The sequence below is a fragment of the Nannospalax galili genome, unplaced genomic scaffold (assembly GCF_000622305.1).
Source record: "Nannospalax galili isolate Female #2095 unplaced genomic scaffold, S.galili_v1.0 scaffold417, whole genome shotgun sequence".
Classification (NCBI taxonomy): domain Eukaryota; kingdom Metazoa; phylum Chordata; class Mammalia; order Rodentia; family Spalacidae; genus Nannospalax; species Nannospalax galili.
Window position 1 is genome coordinate 4,804,583 of NW_008340785.1, and position 13,416 is coordinate 4,817,998.

The following is a 13,416-nucleotide window of genomic DNA, read 5'->3' on the forward strand; positions in this document are numbered from 1 at the left end:
GGTTGTACTGGATGCAAAGGATCAGGGAGAGTAAAGGTAAGCCTCGGAGCCCTAGAAAGAGGCTGTCAGCCCCAGAAAGAGGCTGGCGGGTGTTGCAGGACCAGGGAAGTAGAGGGAGATGAGGGCAGGGCCAGGACCAGAAGCGGTGCTCCTGGAGCCCAAGAAAGGGACTGAGTTTCTCTGGGTGAGAAGGATCAGGAAGCAGTATTGGTTCCCCAGGTGTCTGGGGCCCCAAGACTAGGAATGGTGCAGGGCCCAAACTAGGAATATAGAACGGCGGGAGGGATGGAAGGGTGAATGTGGGTTAGGGAGTCCCGGCGCGGAGAGCTGCGCTATAGACTTACCCCAAGAGGCCTGAGGATAGTAGTGCAGGCTAGGAGAGTTAGCAGGTGGTGCAGGCCGAGGGAAGCAGAGAGAGGTGAGGGCGGGGCCAGGACCAGAAGTGGTGCTCCTGGAGCCCAGGAAAGGGACTGAGTTGCTCTGGGTGAGAAGGATCAGGAAGCAGTATTGGTTCCCCAAGTGTCTGGAGCCCCAAGACTAGGAATGGCACAGGGCCCAAACTAGGAGTATAGAACGGTGGGAGGGATGGAAGGGTGAATGTCTATTTATTTTATTTTTAAGACAGGGTCTCCCATAGCCCCAGCTAGCCTGGAACTCACTATGTAGACCATGCTGGCCCCAATCTCACAGAGATCTGCCTGCTTCTGCCTTCTGAGTGCTGGGATTAAAGGCATGTACCACCATGCCTGGCATTTATTCATTTATTTTTGTCTTTTTGAGAAAGTGTTACGTAGCTCAGGTTGACCTCGATCTGGCAATGTATCTAATGATGACCTATCTAATGACTCCCGATCCTCTTGTCTCCACCTCCCAAGTGCTGGAATTATAGGCACAGGCACCTTGGCTGGGAACTACAATAAATTATGATAAGTAATTCTAAGACAGGTATAATCCCAGCTACTCAGCAGTCAAAGACAGGAGGATTGTACATTCAAGGCCAACTTCAGCAATGTAGTGCAACCCAGACTCAACATTTAATAAAAAGAAAGGAGCAAGGAGTGTGATAGAGAGCTGTCTAGACTCTAGGCCCAGTTTCCAACATATAAATTATTATAAATTCTGATCCCATATCCACCAACTAAGATTATAATCTTAATCCACACTGAAAGCTTGACTCATTTAAAGGCAGGCTCATTACCTGAAGGAAACACATAGCAACATTTTGTACCAGTGAATTAATAATAATAGCATCAGTTGGTAAGGACAAGAAGGAGGCTGAGACAGGGGCAGGGATGGGTTGAACAGATGGATGGCAGCTGTGGCTCAGCAGAAGCTCTTCTGGGCTCCACCATCTTCATTTAATTCATATCTTCATAAGATGAGTTTTAAGGCATTCATTCCACACCTGACCAGCAATTTCCCAGGCTGGAAAAATGTATTTTTATTTGTACCATCAGCATGGACATAGTCCATTTGAAACTAGATTGTTAATTAGTATTAAGAAACAGAACTAGGAAGTGAATGGATAAGGGCACACTGAAAAATATGCAAATACAGTTAGAATTTATACCATCAAGAGCCACTGAAGGTGCTCAGAGCATAGGAACCTGAGGTCATTAGAACCCAGTGTCTTGGTTGTAAACATATTTATTAAAAATCACTGAACAACATTGAATTAACTTCTTGTGACCTCCCCCATCTCAGGAGATTATTGGATATTTGGGCATGCTTATTCCCAGGACTGCATTTGTCCCCTCATTATTATGAATGACAGGTCTTCTCTAGAAACTAGTATTGGAAGTGACATTTTCCTCATTAAGTTGAAGATACTTTTTTTCCTCCCTTATAGTCGCCTGTATTGGACAGAAGCTTCTAATCTGGGCCATCAAATGTTCTACTGCAGTATTACCAATAATACCTTGCACCGTGTTCTGCAACCCAAGGCTTCAAACCAACATGGAAAAAGCCAATGTTCTTGTAATGTGACTGAATCTGAGTTAAGTGGGGCAATGACTGTTGATACCTCTGGCCCAGAGAGATCATGGATATACTTTACCAAAGGTCAAGAGATCTGGACCATGGATCTGGAAGGATGCCAGTGTTGGAAAGTTATCATGATGCCTGCCACCCTTGGTAATGTGCTGATATGTACATGTATTATTATTTTTATTTTGACAGAGTTTCATGTAACTCAGGCTGGACACAAACTCACTTTGTAGGATGACCTTGGACTTAATCCAAAAGGATGATCTTGAACTTCTGATCCTTCCACTTCTACCTCCCAGGTGTTGGGATTATAGTTATGCATCACCAGTCCTAGTTCTATGCAGTGATGAAGTGCATTGTATATGCTAAGCAAGCTCAGCTTAGCTATATCCCTAGTGCATATAGCTTCATTTGTGACAGCAGCCCCTCTTGCTCCATTAAAAAGGGCATGCAGGGGATGGGGACATGGTTCAGTCAGTAAAGTGCATGTTGTATAAGTATAGGGCTTGAGTTTGAATCACTAACACCCACATAAAAAGCTAGTGGTAATGCACCAGTTTTGGGGAAGTGAGACAGGAGGATCCCCGAGGCTTGCTGGTCCCCCAGTTCAACCAAATCAATAAGCTCCAGGTTCAGTGAGACCCTGTCTCAAAGAATGGAGATTGGTCGAGGAAAACATCTGATTCTGACTTTGACCTCCACATGTGCACACACATTTATATATGCTTGCATACATCATAAGACATACATACAAACAGAGAGGGAGAGAGAGAGAGAGAGAGAGAGAGAGAGAGAGAGAGAGAGAGAGAGAGAGAGAAGAGGAGAGGAGAGGAGAAACTAAAAAAAAACAGGGAGAGGGAGATTACTGAAGGGCTGAATTAATATTGTAAAAATAGAAAAATGGCTATGTTACCAAAAGCAAGCTACAAGTTCATGTCGCCCCGGCTGCTGGCCTCAAACTCACTGTATAGTTAAGGTTGGCTTGAACTCCTGATCCTCCTGCTTCCATTCTGAAGTGCTAGAATTAGAGGCATTTGCTACCCTGCCTATTTGTTCATTAAAAAAATCACTATAAGGAAGTCTATCTAATTCTTTTGGACAATTTTCAATATTAGATTTTTCCCTTTATTTTTAGCCAAAGTTTCCTCTTCATACTGATCTCTCAATTTACAAAGTATGAGTTAATCACTCTCCCCATGATAGTCATTCAACTACTTAGCAATAACTATTATAGCCCATTCTGTGTTATATCTAGAGGAGAAATCCAAATTATCTGTAACTAACCCTCAAGTGACATGGCTGCTAGATCTTCCTTTGCCTTGGTCATTTTCCAGTGGTTTCACTCTGCCTAGAAAGATCCTCATAAATGTCACCTCATAATGGCACCTCATTCTGAGTGAGTTTGTGATTAGTGCAGGCCCATGACTTCATAGCTATTCTTAGTGTAACTGGAGGTGCCATCTGGAGTTTACCTCTTTGCATATGAAAAGTCCACAGTTTGTTCACATGCACTATCATTAAGCCAAATCTCTTTAATTTGTTGATCTGTAGAATTGATTTTAAATTTGAATGTAGGATTTTATTTGTTTCTCGTCTAAGTTTAACCCATTTCCTGGTTCTGTTGTAATATATTTGAATTTCAAGCATATAAATGGGCCCATTAGTGAAGGTTATAATCATTATGATCTATAAATTTGATGAGGTACTACTGTGCATTCAGTCTTAACCATTCATACAAATATTGAGCAAGGCCATGAGCCCTGCACATGCCATCTGTTGTTGATGGATTATGTTTTAATTTGGCACCACAGAGGCAGATTTTCTTTTCCTTTTTCTTTATTACAATTTCATACATATAAATATCTTTTTTGAAAGGCTTTTATTTTTATTTTTACGTGTATGAATATTTTGTCTGCGTATATGTAAGTGTACCATGTGGGTGCAATGCCCATGGAGGCCAGAAGAAGGTGTAAAATACCTTGGACCTGGAGTTAAGGATGGATGTTAGCTACCATGTGGGTGCTGGGAAATTGAACCTGGGTCCTCTGGAAGAACAGCAAGTGGTCTTGACCACTGAGCCATCACTCCAGGCCCTAAATGATGTATCTTGACCATATTCCCCTTCAACTCCCCCTCTTGCCCCACCTAGGCACCCTTAACATGTCCCTCTCCCCCTTTTATGTCCTTTTCTCTCTCTTTGTAGCTCACTGAGTCCTGTTAGTGCTGCCTATTGACTTGATCTTGTACAGGTCTTGTGCAGGTAACCATAGCTGCAGTGAACTCATGGTGCAGTGGCCATGGCATATCCAGAAGACAGCATTTCATCATCATTCAGCTCTTACATTCTTTCTGATACAGATGTCTTATTTGGGGATGAACACTCAATAGTGACTTATTCTCAGCACTTTGACAAGTTATGAATTTCTGCATTAGCTGCTCACCACTGCAGAGAGAAGCTTCTCCGGCCAAGGTTGAGAGCAGAACTAACCTATGAGTAAAAATATAAATATTTAGAGGGCAGTTTGACAACATGCAATTTAGCAAGACAACAGTAGTAGGTTCCTACCTAGGCCCCATGACTTCCTGAGTCGTGAGCTTTTGACCAGGTTTACAGTACCAGAAATGAATTCCTGCCTGTGGAACAGGCCTCAAATCCAATTAGAAATAGTCGATTACCTCCCATAACATTTGTGCCACTGTTCACCAGTGGGAACATCTTGCCAGCAGGCCAATATTTAACTTGCAGGGTTTGCTGCTGGGTAGTACCATTGATGGCTTGTCTCCCCCAGTGACCTACAATAACACCTTCTGGCACTGTGAAATCTAGCTAGGAGGGAGGAAGATTTCAGGTCAGTTCCAGCTTGATTTCTTTGTGCACTGAAACCAAAGTGTATGGTGTGTTCAGCAGTAGGGTCTTAGATCTAGTTCTGTTGGCGATGAAGAGCAGTAGTAGTAGCCTGGGGAGGGGGGCTCTGGGACCTCCCTGACCAGTATTTTATAGGGAGGTATCCCATGCCAGAGGCAGATTTTCAATACTGTTCCTGCCCTTAACTAACTTTGTGACCTTGAATAGATTATTTAATATCCTCAAGCCTCAGTTTTCACTTTGAAAAAGTGATGTTGGTAATGATAGTATTTAGCTTGATTTGCCAGGATCCAGAGCTAAAGTGAGGAAGTTTACCATTAAGGCAAATGACGTATTTTTTTTCCATATTGAATAGTAGAAATATTCACAATTTAACGGTTACCGTATAGAAAAATAACCACATATTATTCATACTAAAAAACTTAAGACTCTAATTTTATGTTATTTTATGCTTTATTTCTTTATTCTTCACTTAATTATTTTCTTTGTGTTTCTAATGAGCAGGAAAAGTAATTGTTAGCTTAACGGTGGATGGCAAGTTTATATATTGGATCATTACAACAAAAGACAGCACACAGATCTATCAAGCAAAGAAAAGAAATGGGGCTATCGTCTCCCAGGTGAAGGCCCCCAGGAGTAGGCATATTTTGGCTTACAGCTCAGTTCTACAGCCTTTTCCAGGTAATAGAATCCCACACTCCATCATCTGCTTTCCTTCTCCAAGCCCAGCCCTCCAGTTTCTGCGTCAACCTCTTAGTTCTGCTACAAACTTCTTTAGCCCTGATTGCTGTTTACTTTGGGCCACAAATTACCTCCATATATGTACACAGCTTGAACTGCATTGGAAAACTTTAGATGTGGGGGTGTCCTGTCCTTCTCTCTACCTGTCCTCTATCAGACCCAAAATTTCTCTTCTGTTTTTTTCTCCTTTAATGGTATTTTAAGCCCCTCAGTGGTATCAAAAAGCACTGTATAAAACCTCAGGTCTCTTTCAAGAACAAGTGCTGTATTTGATGTGCTATCATGTATCATATATTACATAGTCTCATATATCAAAATGTTATGTGATAATTCAAAGTATAATTATGGTGTCATATAATGCCATTTAAAAATGCAAATTTTTGTTGGCACTTTAACATTTTATTTTATTTTCAATGTTAGGAATTAAACTCAGGATCTTCTACGTGGTTAGTAAGTGCTCTACCACTGAGTCACATCCCCAACTTTGCCCCACTCCATCTCTTTCTAGCTTGTCACTGATGAGGTTTTGTAGTGCCCTTCATTATACATTCTCCCTAAACTCTGTGAGTGCTATGGCATGATTTGTTATAATAGTTATAGTCATGACTATAACATGTTATAATAGAACTTACTGCATATGTTCTCTAGGAGTCATAATAAAACCTTGTTAAAATCTAGGGGCTGGAGAGATGGCTTAGTGGTTAAGAGCACTGTCTGCTCTTGCAGAAGACCTGGGTTCAGTTCCTAGCACACACATGGCAGCTAAAAACCATCCATAACTTCAGCTCCAGGGGATCTGATGCCCTTTCTGATCTCTGTGGGCATTGTGTAACAGGGTGCACCTACCTACATGCAAGCAATACACTCATACACATAAAATAAAAATACTAAATAAAATATTTTTTAAAAATTAAAAAAATAAAAAAAATCCAATCAAAACCAAAAATAATATGCATTGCCTCATTGGTGATATTGAAATTTGAAGAAATTTCTGAGCTTCTTATCAGTTTCCCTGCTATTGAAATTCAAATGTCATGTTCATGTATAACCCTTCCAGAAAGGGACAGAAATGAATAAAATTATCTTCTTTTGATGAAATGTATTCAGCTACAAAATATGTTAGTTTGAAATGTAAGAAGTTATAAATATACTGGTAATATTCTTGTAACAGAATTTATTTCCCATTTTGAGAAGCTTAAGAGATTTAAATGTCTATGTGACTTCTGAATTCTGGCTCAGCATATATGATGCTTGGAAATTGCCCTCTGTCCTAATAATAAGAAACTGAGAAGATAGAAAGCTCAACTCATCTCAGATCTATAAGAAAAGGGGAATCAGAGGGGCACTGCTGCTTCCCAAATTGGAACATTCTGTCTTAAGAGGTCTGATCTTAGGAGAAATGAATCAGAGCTCAACATTCTGGAGTTTTTAACCCTAATGTGTTTTATCTTGGGAAATGAAAATACCAGACCCAGCTCACTCCTGCCATCTTGTTGAATTTGTGACATTCACAGTGCTGAGGCGCAGACCCGCTAAAAGTCTGAAACCTGATCTGGGACTCTAGAATGCTTTCTCTCCTCCTTCACTTACCACCACATTCCTAAAGGCCTGTGTGCAGGAGCTTCTTTTACCTAGTGCACCAGAGCCGACTACGAATAAAGAATTACAAGGCATACTAAGAGGTGTAGACATATAGAGCAAGCATCAGAATAAGAGCTAGATTGCAGGGAGGTTGGAATGATCAGACTGAGAATTTAAAGTAGCTATGATTAATATGCTAAGAGCATCAATAAAGTCATCAATATACAAGACTAGATGGTCAGTGTAAACAAAAGATGGAAATTTTAAGAAAAAACCGAAAAGAATGTGTAAGATAAAGCACTGTAATAGACAGAAAGGATGCTTTGGAAGGGCGTGTTAATGGACAGGACGTGGCTGAGGAAACACCCGCTAGTCTGGGATCTCTCAATAGAAATTTCCAAGGTAGAAAACCAAAATGAAAGAAGATGAAGCAGACAAGCAGGGACACAGCAAAACAGAGCATCAGAACGACGGGATTGCAAAGACGTCTGCGTGTAAGTAAATGCCAGAGGGAGAAAAGAGAGAGAATGGAAGAAACGTGAAGCAGGGACTGAAACATAGCCCAAGGTAGTTTCAGATTACAAACTGTAGATACAGGAAGCTCCGAGAACATCAGGCAAGCTTGATCAGAAATTACACCAGGCCTATCAAATTCACATTGCAGAAAAGCAAATACGAATTTTGAAGGAAGTCCTCTTTTGAAAGAGATCATTTTGCCTATAGAGGATCAAAGAGAAGAATTATATTGGGTTCTCAGAAATCACACAAGTTAAACAAGAGGAATGAAACATTTAAAATATTGGGAATATTACAAAACTGGAATTCGGTACCTGAAATTGTCTTTCAAAATGGAAGAAGAAATACTGACTTCTCAGATAAACACAAGAGACTTTTCTTTCAGGACAGAGTAAAAAATTCTTTAGAAAGAAGGCAAATGACCTGGGTCAGAAATGCAGATCTGCGTAATGAAGGAGGAATAGCAGAGTCTTGGCAAAACAAGAATGATTATTGTCTTTATTCTGATCTGATTAAAAAGGTCTCTCTGATCTAAAAAGATAACAATAGTGTATCTCATGATGCATGCTTATGTGTATGCATGTATGTGTATGCATGCATATATATGTTAATATATTCTTCACTTGTCTTTCACTTGTATAGGAAATAAAAAGCACATTGGTGGCGGAGGGAGAAATAACATGCTCTTTATTCACAGATACCATGATCACCTACGTAGAAAATCCCAAAGAACTGACAAGCTCCTGAAACTAAGTGATTACAGCAAGTTTGTAGGACACTGCAAAATCTGTTCTTTTATTGAGCAATGAACAAGTGGAATTTTAAGTAAAAATGAAAGACTATTTATATTAGTATCTCCCCAAATAAAATGCTTATGTATAAATCTAAAGAAAATATGTCCAAGGCCTTTATGAGGAAAACTATAAAATTCTGATGAAAGTAATCAAAGAAAATGACATAAATGTAGAGATAGTCTACGTTTGAGAGTGGGAAGGCTCTGTGTTGTCAAAGAGATGCCTCTTTGTCTCAGTTCAATCCACACATTCAATGCAGTCTCACCAGAGTCCAGGAAGCCATCCTGTGGATACTGACAAATTCTAATGTTTACATGGAGTGCAGAAGACAAGCTGACGTCACACTGAAGAGGAAGAAGAAAGCTGAGGCCGACCTGAAGATGCTCTATGAGTTTAGATAATCAAGGCAGCACGGTGCTGATGAAAGAATAGATAAATGTAACAGAACAGAACAGAGAGCTCAGAAATAGACCCGCATCATTCCAGTCAAGGAAATCTTTAGCAAAGGGACAAATGCAATGCTATTTTTAGCAAATCATGTTGGAACAAACTTTGTAATTTTCACAAAAAGTAGCTCAAAATGGATTAAAGACCTAAAGATAATTTGGAGCAAGACAAATGAGCTATGAAACTATGAAAAGACACAGAAAAACTTATATAGGAAGATGCGAAAGGAGCCAGACTGAAAAAAGTTAGCTACTTTATGATTCTACCCGTATGACATTCTGCAAAAGTAAAATCCATAAGGTGGTGGTAAATACAACAGTTTTCAGGGATTGAGGGATAAGGGTTGAACATGACAATATTATTGTATATACATACCATCACACAGTCTTCCAAACCCACAAAATACACAGAACAGTGAGGCCCATTGTAAGCTCTGGTCTGTAGGTGATAATGAAATGTCAGTGTGGGCTCGTTGCAAAAGACGTGCCACTCTGATGGGGGTTTAGATAATGAGGATGTGCATGCATGAAGACACATGTTTGCAAAACCTCTCCAGCTTCCTATCAATTTTATTGTGAACCTAAAACTGCACCAAATACAATGTCTGCTTGATGCTGAATAACAGCTCCCATCAACACCCCTAAAAATAGAAGCCCCAAAGGCAGCATGAGTTCTTAACTACTGTAACACAGTACAATGTGATTAATACAATGCTATAATTTGCTTGAGAAAAAACACCAATTTTACTGTGCCATGGGTACATTCGTGGAGGGTGCTTTACCTCCATCTGCTGGAAATTCTAGGCAACTACCCGTTACCTAGCTCCTTTTTTTTTCACAAGGTATGTAGCATCTTCAAAATGTGTGGGGTTTGAAAAAGGAAGTAAGGAAGGAAAGAAGTCAGGGAAAAGAGGAGGGAAGAAAATAGGGAGGACAACTTTTCCTTTGTAGCAAATCACAACCCTAACACTTTAATATAGTCTACTGTATTAGTTGAATAAAAAGGAATACCTACTAATAATCTTTTACAAGAAATTCACTTATTTTTATTTTATATGCATGAGTGTTTCACTTGCATATATGTATGTGCACCACATGCATTCAGTGCCCACAGAGGCCAGAGAGGACATTGGATATCTTGGAACTGGAATTAAAAACAGTGTGAGTCACAATATGGGAGCTGGGAAGCAAACTTGGGTCCTCTGTAAGAATACCCGTGTTCTTACCCATTGAGCAATCTCTCCGCCCTATCAATAATCTTCAAGTCAAAGTTTGCTCTGGTTCCCAATATGAATATCCCATTTTCAGTTTAGACCAGAAGTCAGTGCTGGTGAATAGTAGCATTAATGAAAAAGTATCTTCCTCCAAATCTCCAGGCCTTTCCATTGTCCTCAAAATTAGACTCCTGGGTTCTGTGTGCACTCCCTGTTCCTGAGACTCTAAAGGGCAGCTCTAACTTTAAGCATTCTTTTCTGTACTTTGGAATTTATATTTGGACTTTCCACATCAGTGTAATTTTCTCTATTTTTTTAACAGCTTATGATTGATGATAATAATAGATAGCATTTATTTGAAATATGCCACCATGTCCAGCTAGCCCCAATATTCTTTAGCTTGTCTTCTAGTCAGTTCTCACAAGGTAGCTGCTATCCCTAGTGGCATGGTGCCTACATCCTGGGCAGGGAGAAGGTGGAAGGCAGGGATGTCATACAGCAAGACAGATGATGCTTTGGGGGCTGGAGAGATGGTTCAGCAGTTAAGAGCACTGGCTGCTCTTGCAGAGGACCTGGTTCGGTTTCTGGCACCTACATGGCAGCTGACAACCCTTTGTGGATTTGCATGCACGTAGTGTACTTACATATGTGCAGGCAAAATACACATACCTATAAAGTAAAAATAAATGAAATTTAGAAAAATGTTCTAGAAGATTCAAAAAGCAGGTACCTACTTCCCGTTATTTGCCCTACATTGTATTTGATAGGCTGGATTGTAGCCTGTATTGTCTCAGCTGCAACTGAGCCCCAGAAGATGAGTTTTCTCTGGGTGTGCTATCCTAAACAATATCAGACACATGTGGATCTAAAGAAGAGGAGGACATCGGTAGACAGGATAATTTGCCACACCCAGGGTCAAGAGGCAGCCGTTTTTGCTTCTTGAAGTGTATTCTGTATCAAAAGCTTTTCAGACTTATCCTTTCAAGTGAAAATTCTGTATATTCTACAAGTTTCTTTCTAACATCTGAAATTACCCTTATTAAATAAATCTGTTATTCTTCCTTTACATCTATTTAATCTTTTTTTCTTATTGTTTTAGATAAAGCATATCTGTATCTAGCTTCGGCTATTGTGGAACCAACCTTACTGAATGGGACAAACACCAGCCTCACACTCAGACTCCCTCCAGCCAAGACAAACCTCACACGGCACAACATTTTCAGTCCCACGCCAACGTACGTGGTTTATTACACAGAAGCTAATGGCAGCATACAGAGCTCTGACAGGAAATACAGAATGCTGGTAAGACTGGACCTCCTGCTTTTGGAATTTTGTAAGATGCCTTTTAAAATATATAAATCTTTCAACCACAGAATATTTCTCATATGTACTGCGATGCCTATTTTGAAACTTCTTCCAGACAGTGATTTACCAAAACATATTGGTTTCCAGCACTCTTGTAAGTTAAGCTTCAGTGAAGAATATTTATTTTCTCTGGCCATGGATTGCCATGGTAACAGTCTCTGAGTGTCCTGAGAGAAGTGAGTTTGTTAGCCTCCCTGATCATCTTTGAGAGTGATAAGAGACTTGGTTTTGTGACCTATCCATCAAATTGAAGAACAAAAATTGAAATGGGCAGCGAGAACATTGCCATAAGCAACTGTCTTTACATTGATTAAGATGGGTCTACGACAGTGATTCTCAACTCTGCGTCACCCTAGACAATTTGATCAGCATTGCTAAGGGTGGAACCCATGTGTAGTGTTTTGATAAACAAGTCAGTTATATTTAGACTAGGCATTACCATTAACAATGCAGAATTTAAAATACAATTTTCAATCTTTTGCATAAGCAAATTTGTTTAAAATATGAGAATTACATACTTATTTTTAAAAATTAATTACAGGAATCACAGGAGAATATAGCCCTTATTGAAAGTTTACAACCATTTTCAACATATATGATTCAGGTGGCTGTAAAGAATTATTACTCAGATCCTTCAGAACATTTACCTCTGGGAAAAGAGATTTGGGGAAAAACTAAAAGTGGAGGTGAGTTCTGGTCATGGCATGGGTTTCTAGTATGGGATTTTGTGACATATGCAATATGTATGTCTGTATGTTTTATCTAAATGACAAAATCAGGATAATTATTATGGGACCTTTTAAATGTTTTTTTTCCTTTTTAAAAATTATTTATTTATTAACCACATATTTAGAAGAAGCATTTCATTACAATAGCATTGACATATTCAATAACAATTTCCTGAACTAAGATGCATCTCTTTCAAAATTAGCTGTACATTTTTAGGTTTACAGTTGAATTATTACAGTTATACAATACTGTACTCAGTATAAACCCTATAAGACATAAAATTAAGTGAGGTTTTAACGTTTAAAAAGATCTCCATTTCATTATTAAAATATACTATGTCATACAGAAAAATTCATTTTTAATGCAATTGACATTAAGATGTTTGCACATGCATTTCTAATCTCTAAATATCTGATTATTACTAGTCACAGTTGGTTACTTTCTGAGAAATCAAGTTATTTTTTAAAAGAATTTCATACAATGTACTGTAAAATCATATTCAGCCCCCGCTTCTTCTACACCCCCTTAATTCTCCCAGTCCAACTTTATATTCTCATTTCTAAAGTTTTAAATTTAATAACCACATCATTAGAAGAAGCATTTCACTACAGCTTTAACATATTCAGTAACACATTCCAGAGCAAGAATATATCTATTTCTCAAGGGGTTGCAAGTTTCTAGGTTCACAGTTGATAGAGTTATACAATACTGAACTCAGTATAGGCCCTGTAAGAACATAAAATTGAATGAGTTTTTTAACCTTTAAAAAAGATCTCCATTTCATTTTAGAATATATTGTTCCTTACAGACAGACTCATTGTTTTTGCTACTAACACTGAGATGTTGGTGCATACATCTCTAATCTGTATGTATCTGATTATTACTAGTCATAATCAGTTGCACTTGGATCCTTGGCGCCTGTGTATGTTCTATAAAGTCATCAGGTAGATTTCAATGGTAATGTTTATCACCTCTACTAATTAACGTGGTGTAAATTTTTATGCTTCCTCCTCAAATATAATACATTTTTAAAAATTCGTTGATTTTTTTTGTGTGTGTGTGTATCACACAAAACATCCCAAGCCATCTTATTCGACTATATACCCACTTCCCAGATGGCACCCTCCCATAGCCTCCCTCCCCCCACTAGAGACCTTATACTCTGATATCCCTGCTAT

The 13,416-nt window shown here is 39.1% G+C and overlaps 1 protein-coding gene across 1 annotated transcript in view; it reads left to right on the plus strand.

Annotated features, from left to right (window-relative positions):
* Ros1 (ROS proto-oncogene 1, receptor tyrosine kinase) overlaps positions 1-13,416 on the plus strand; it is a 170,801-nt gene that overhangs the window by 96,574 nt on the left and 60,811 nt on the right. The window contains exons 26-29 of the mRNA XM_008835788.2: positions 1,850-2,133; positions 5,357-5,533; positions 11,244-11,446; positions 12,051-12,195. Coding sequence (XP_008834010.1) covers positions 1,850-2,133; positions 5,357-5,533; positions 11,244-11,446; positions 12,051-12,195 — 809 coding nt within the window. The remainder of the gene's footprint in view (positions 1-1,849; positions 2,134-5,356; positions 5,534-11,243; positions 11,447-12,050; positions 12,196-13,416) is intronic.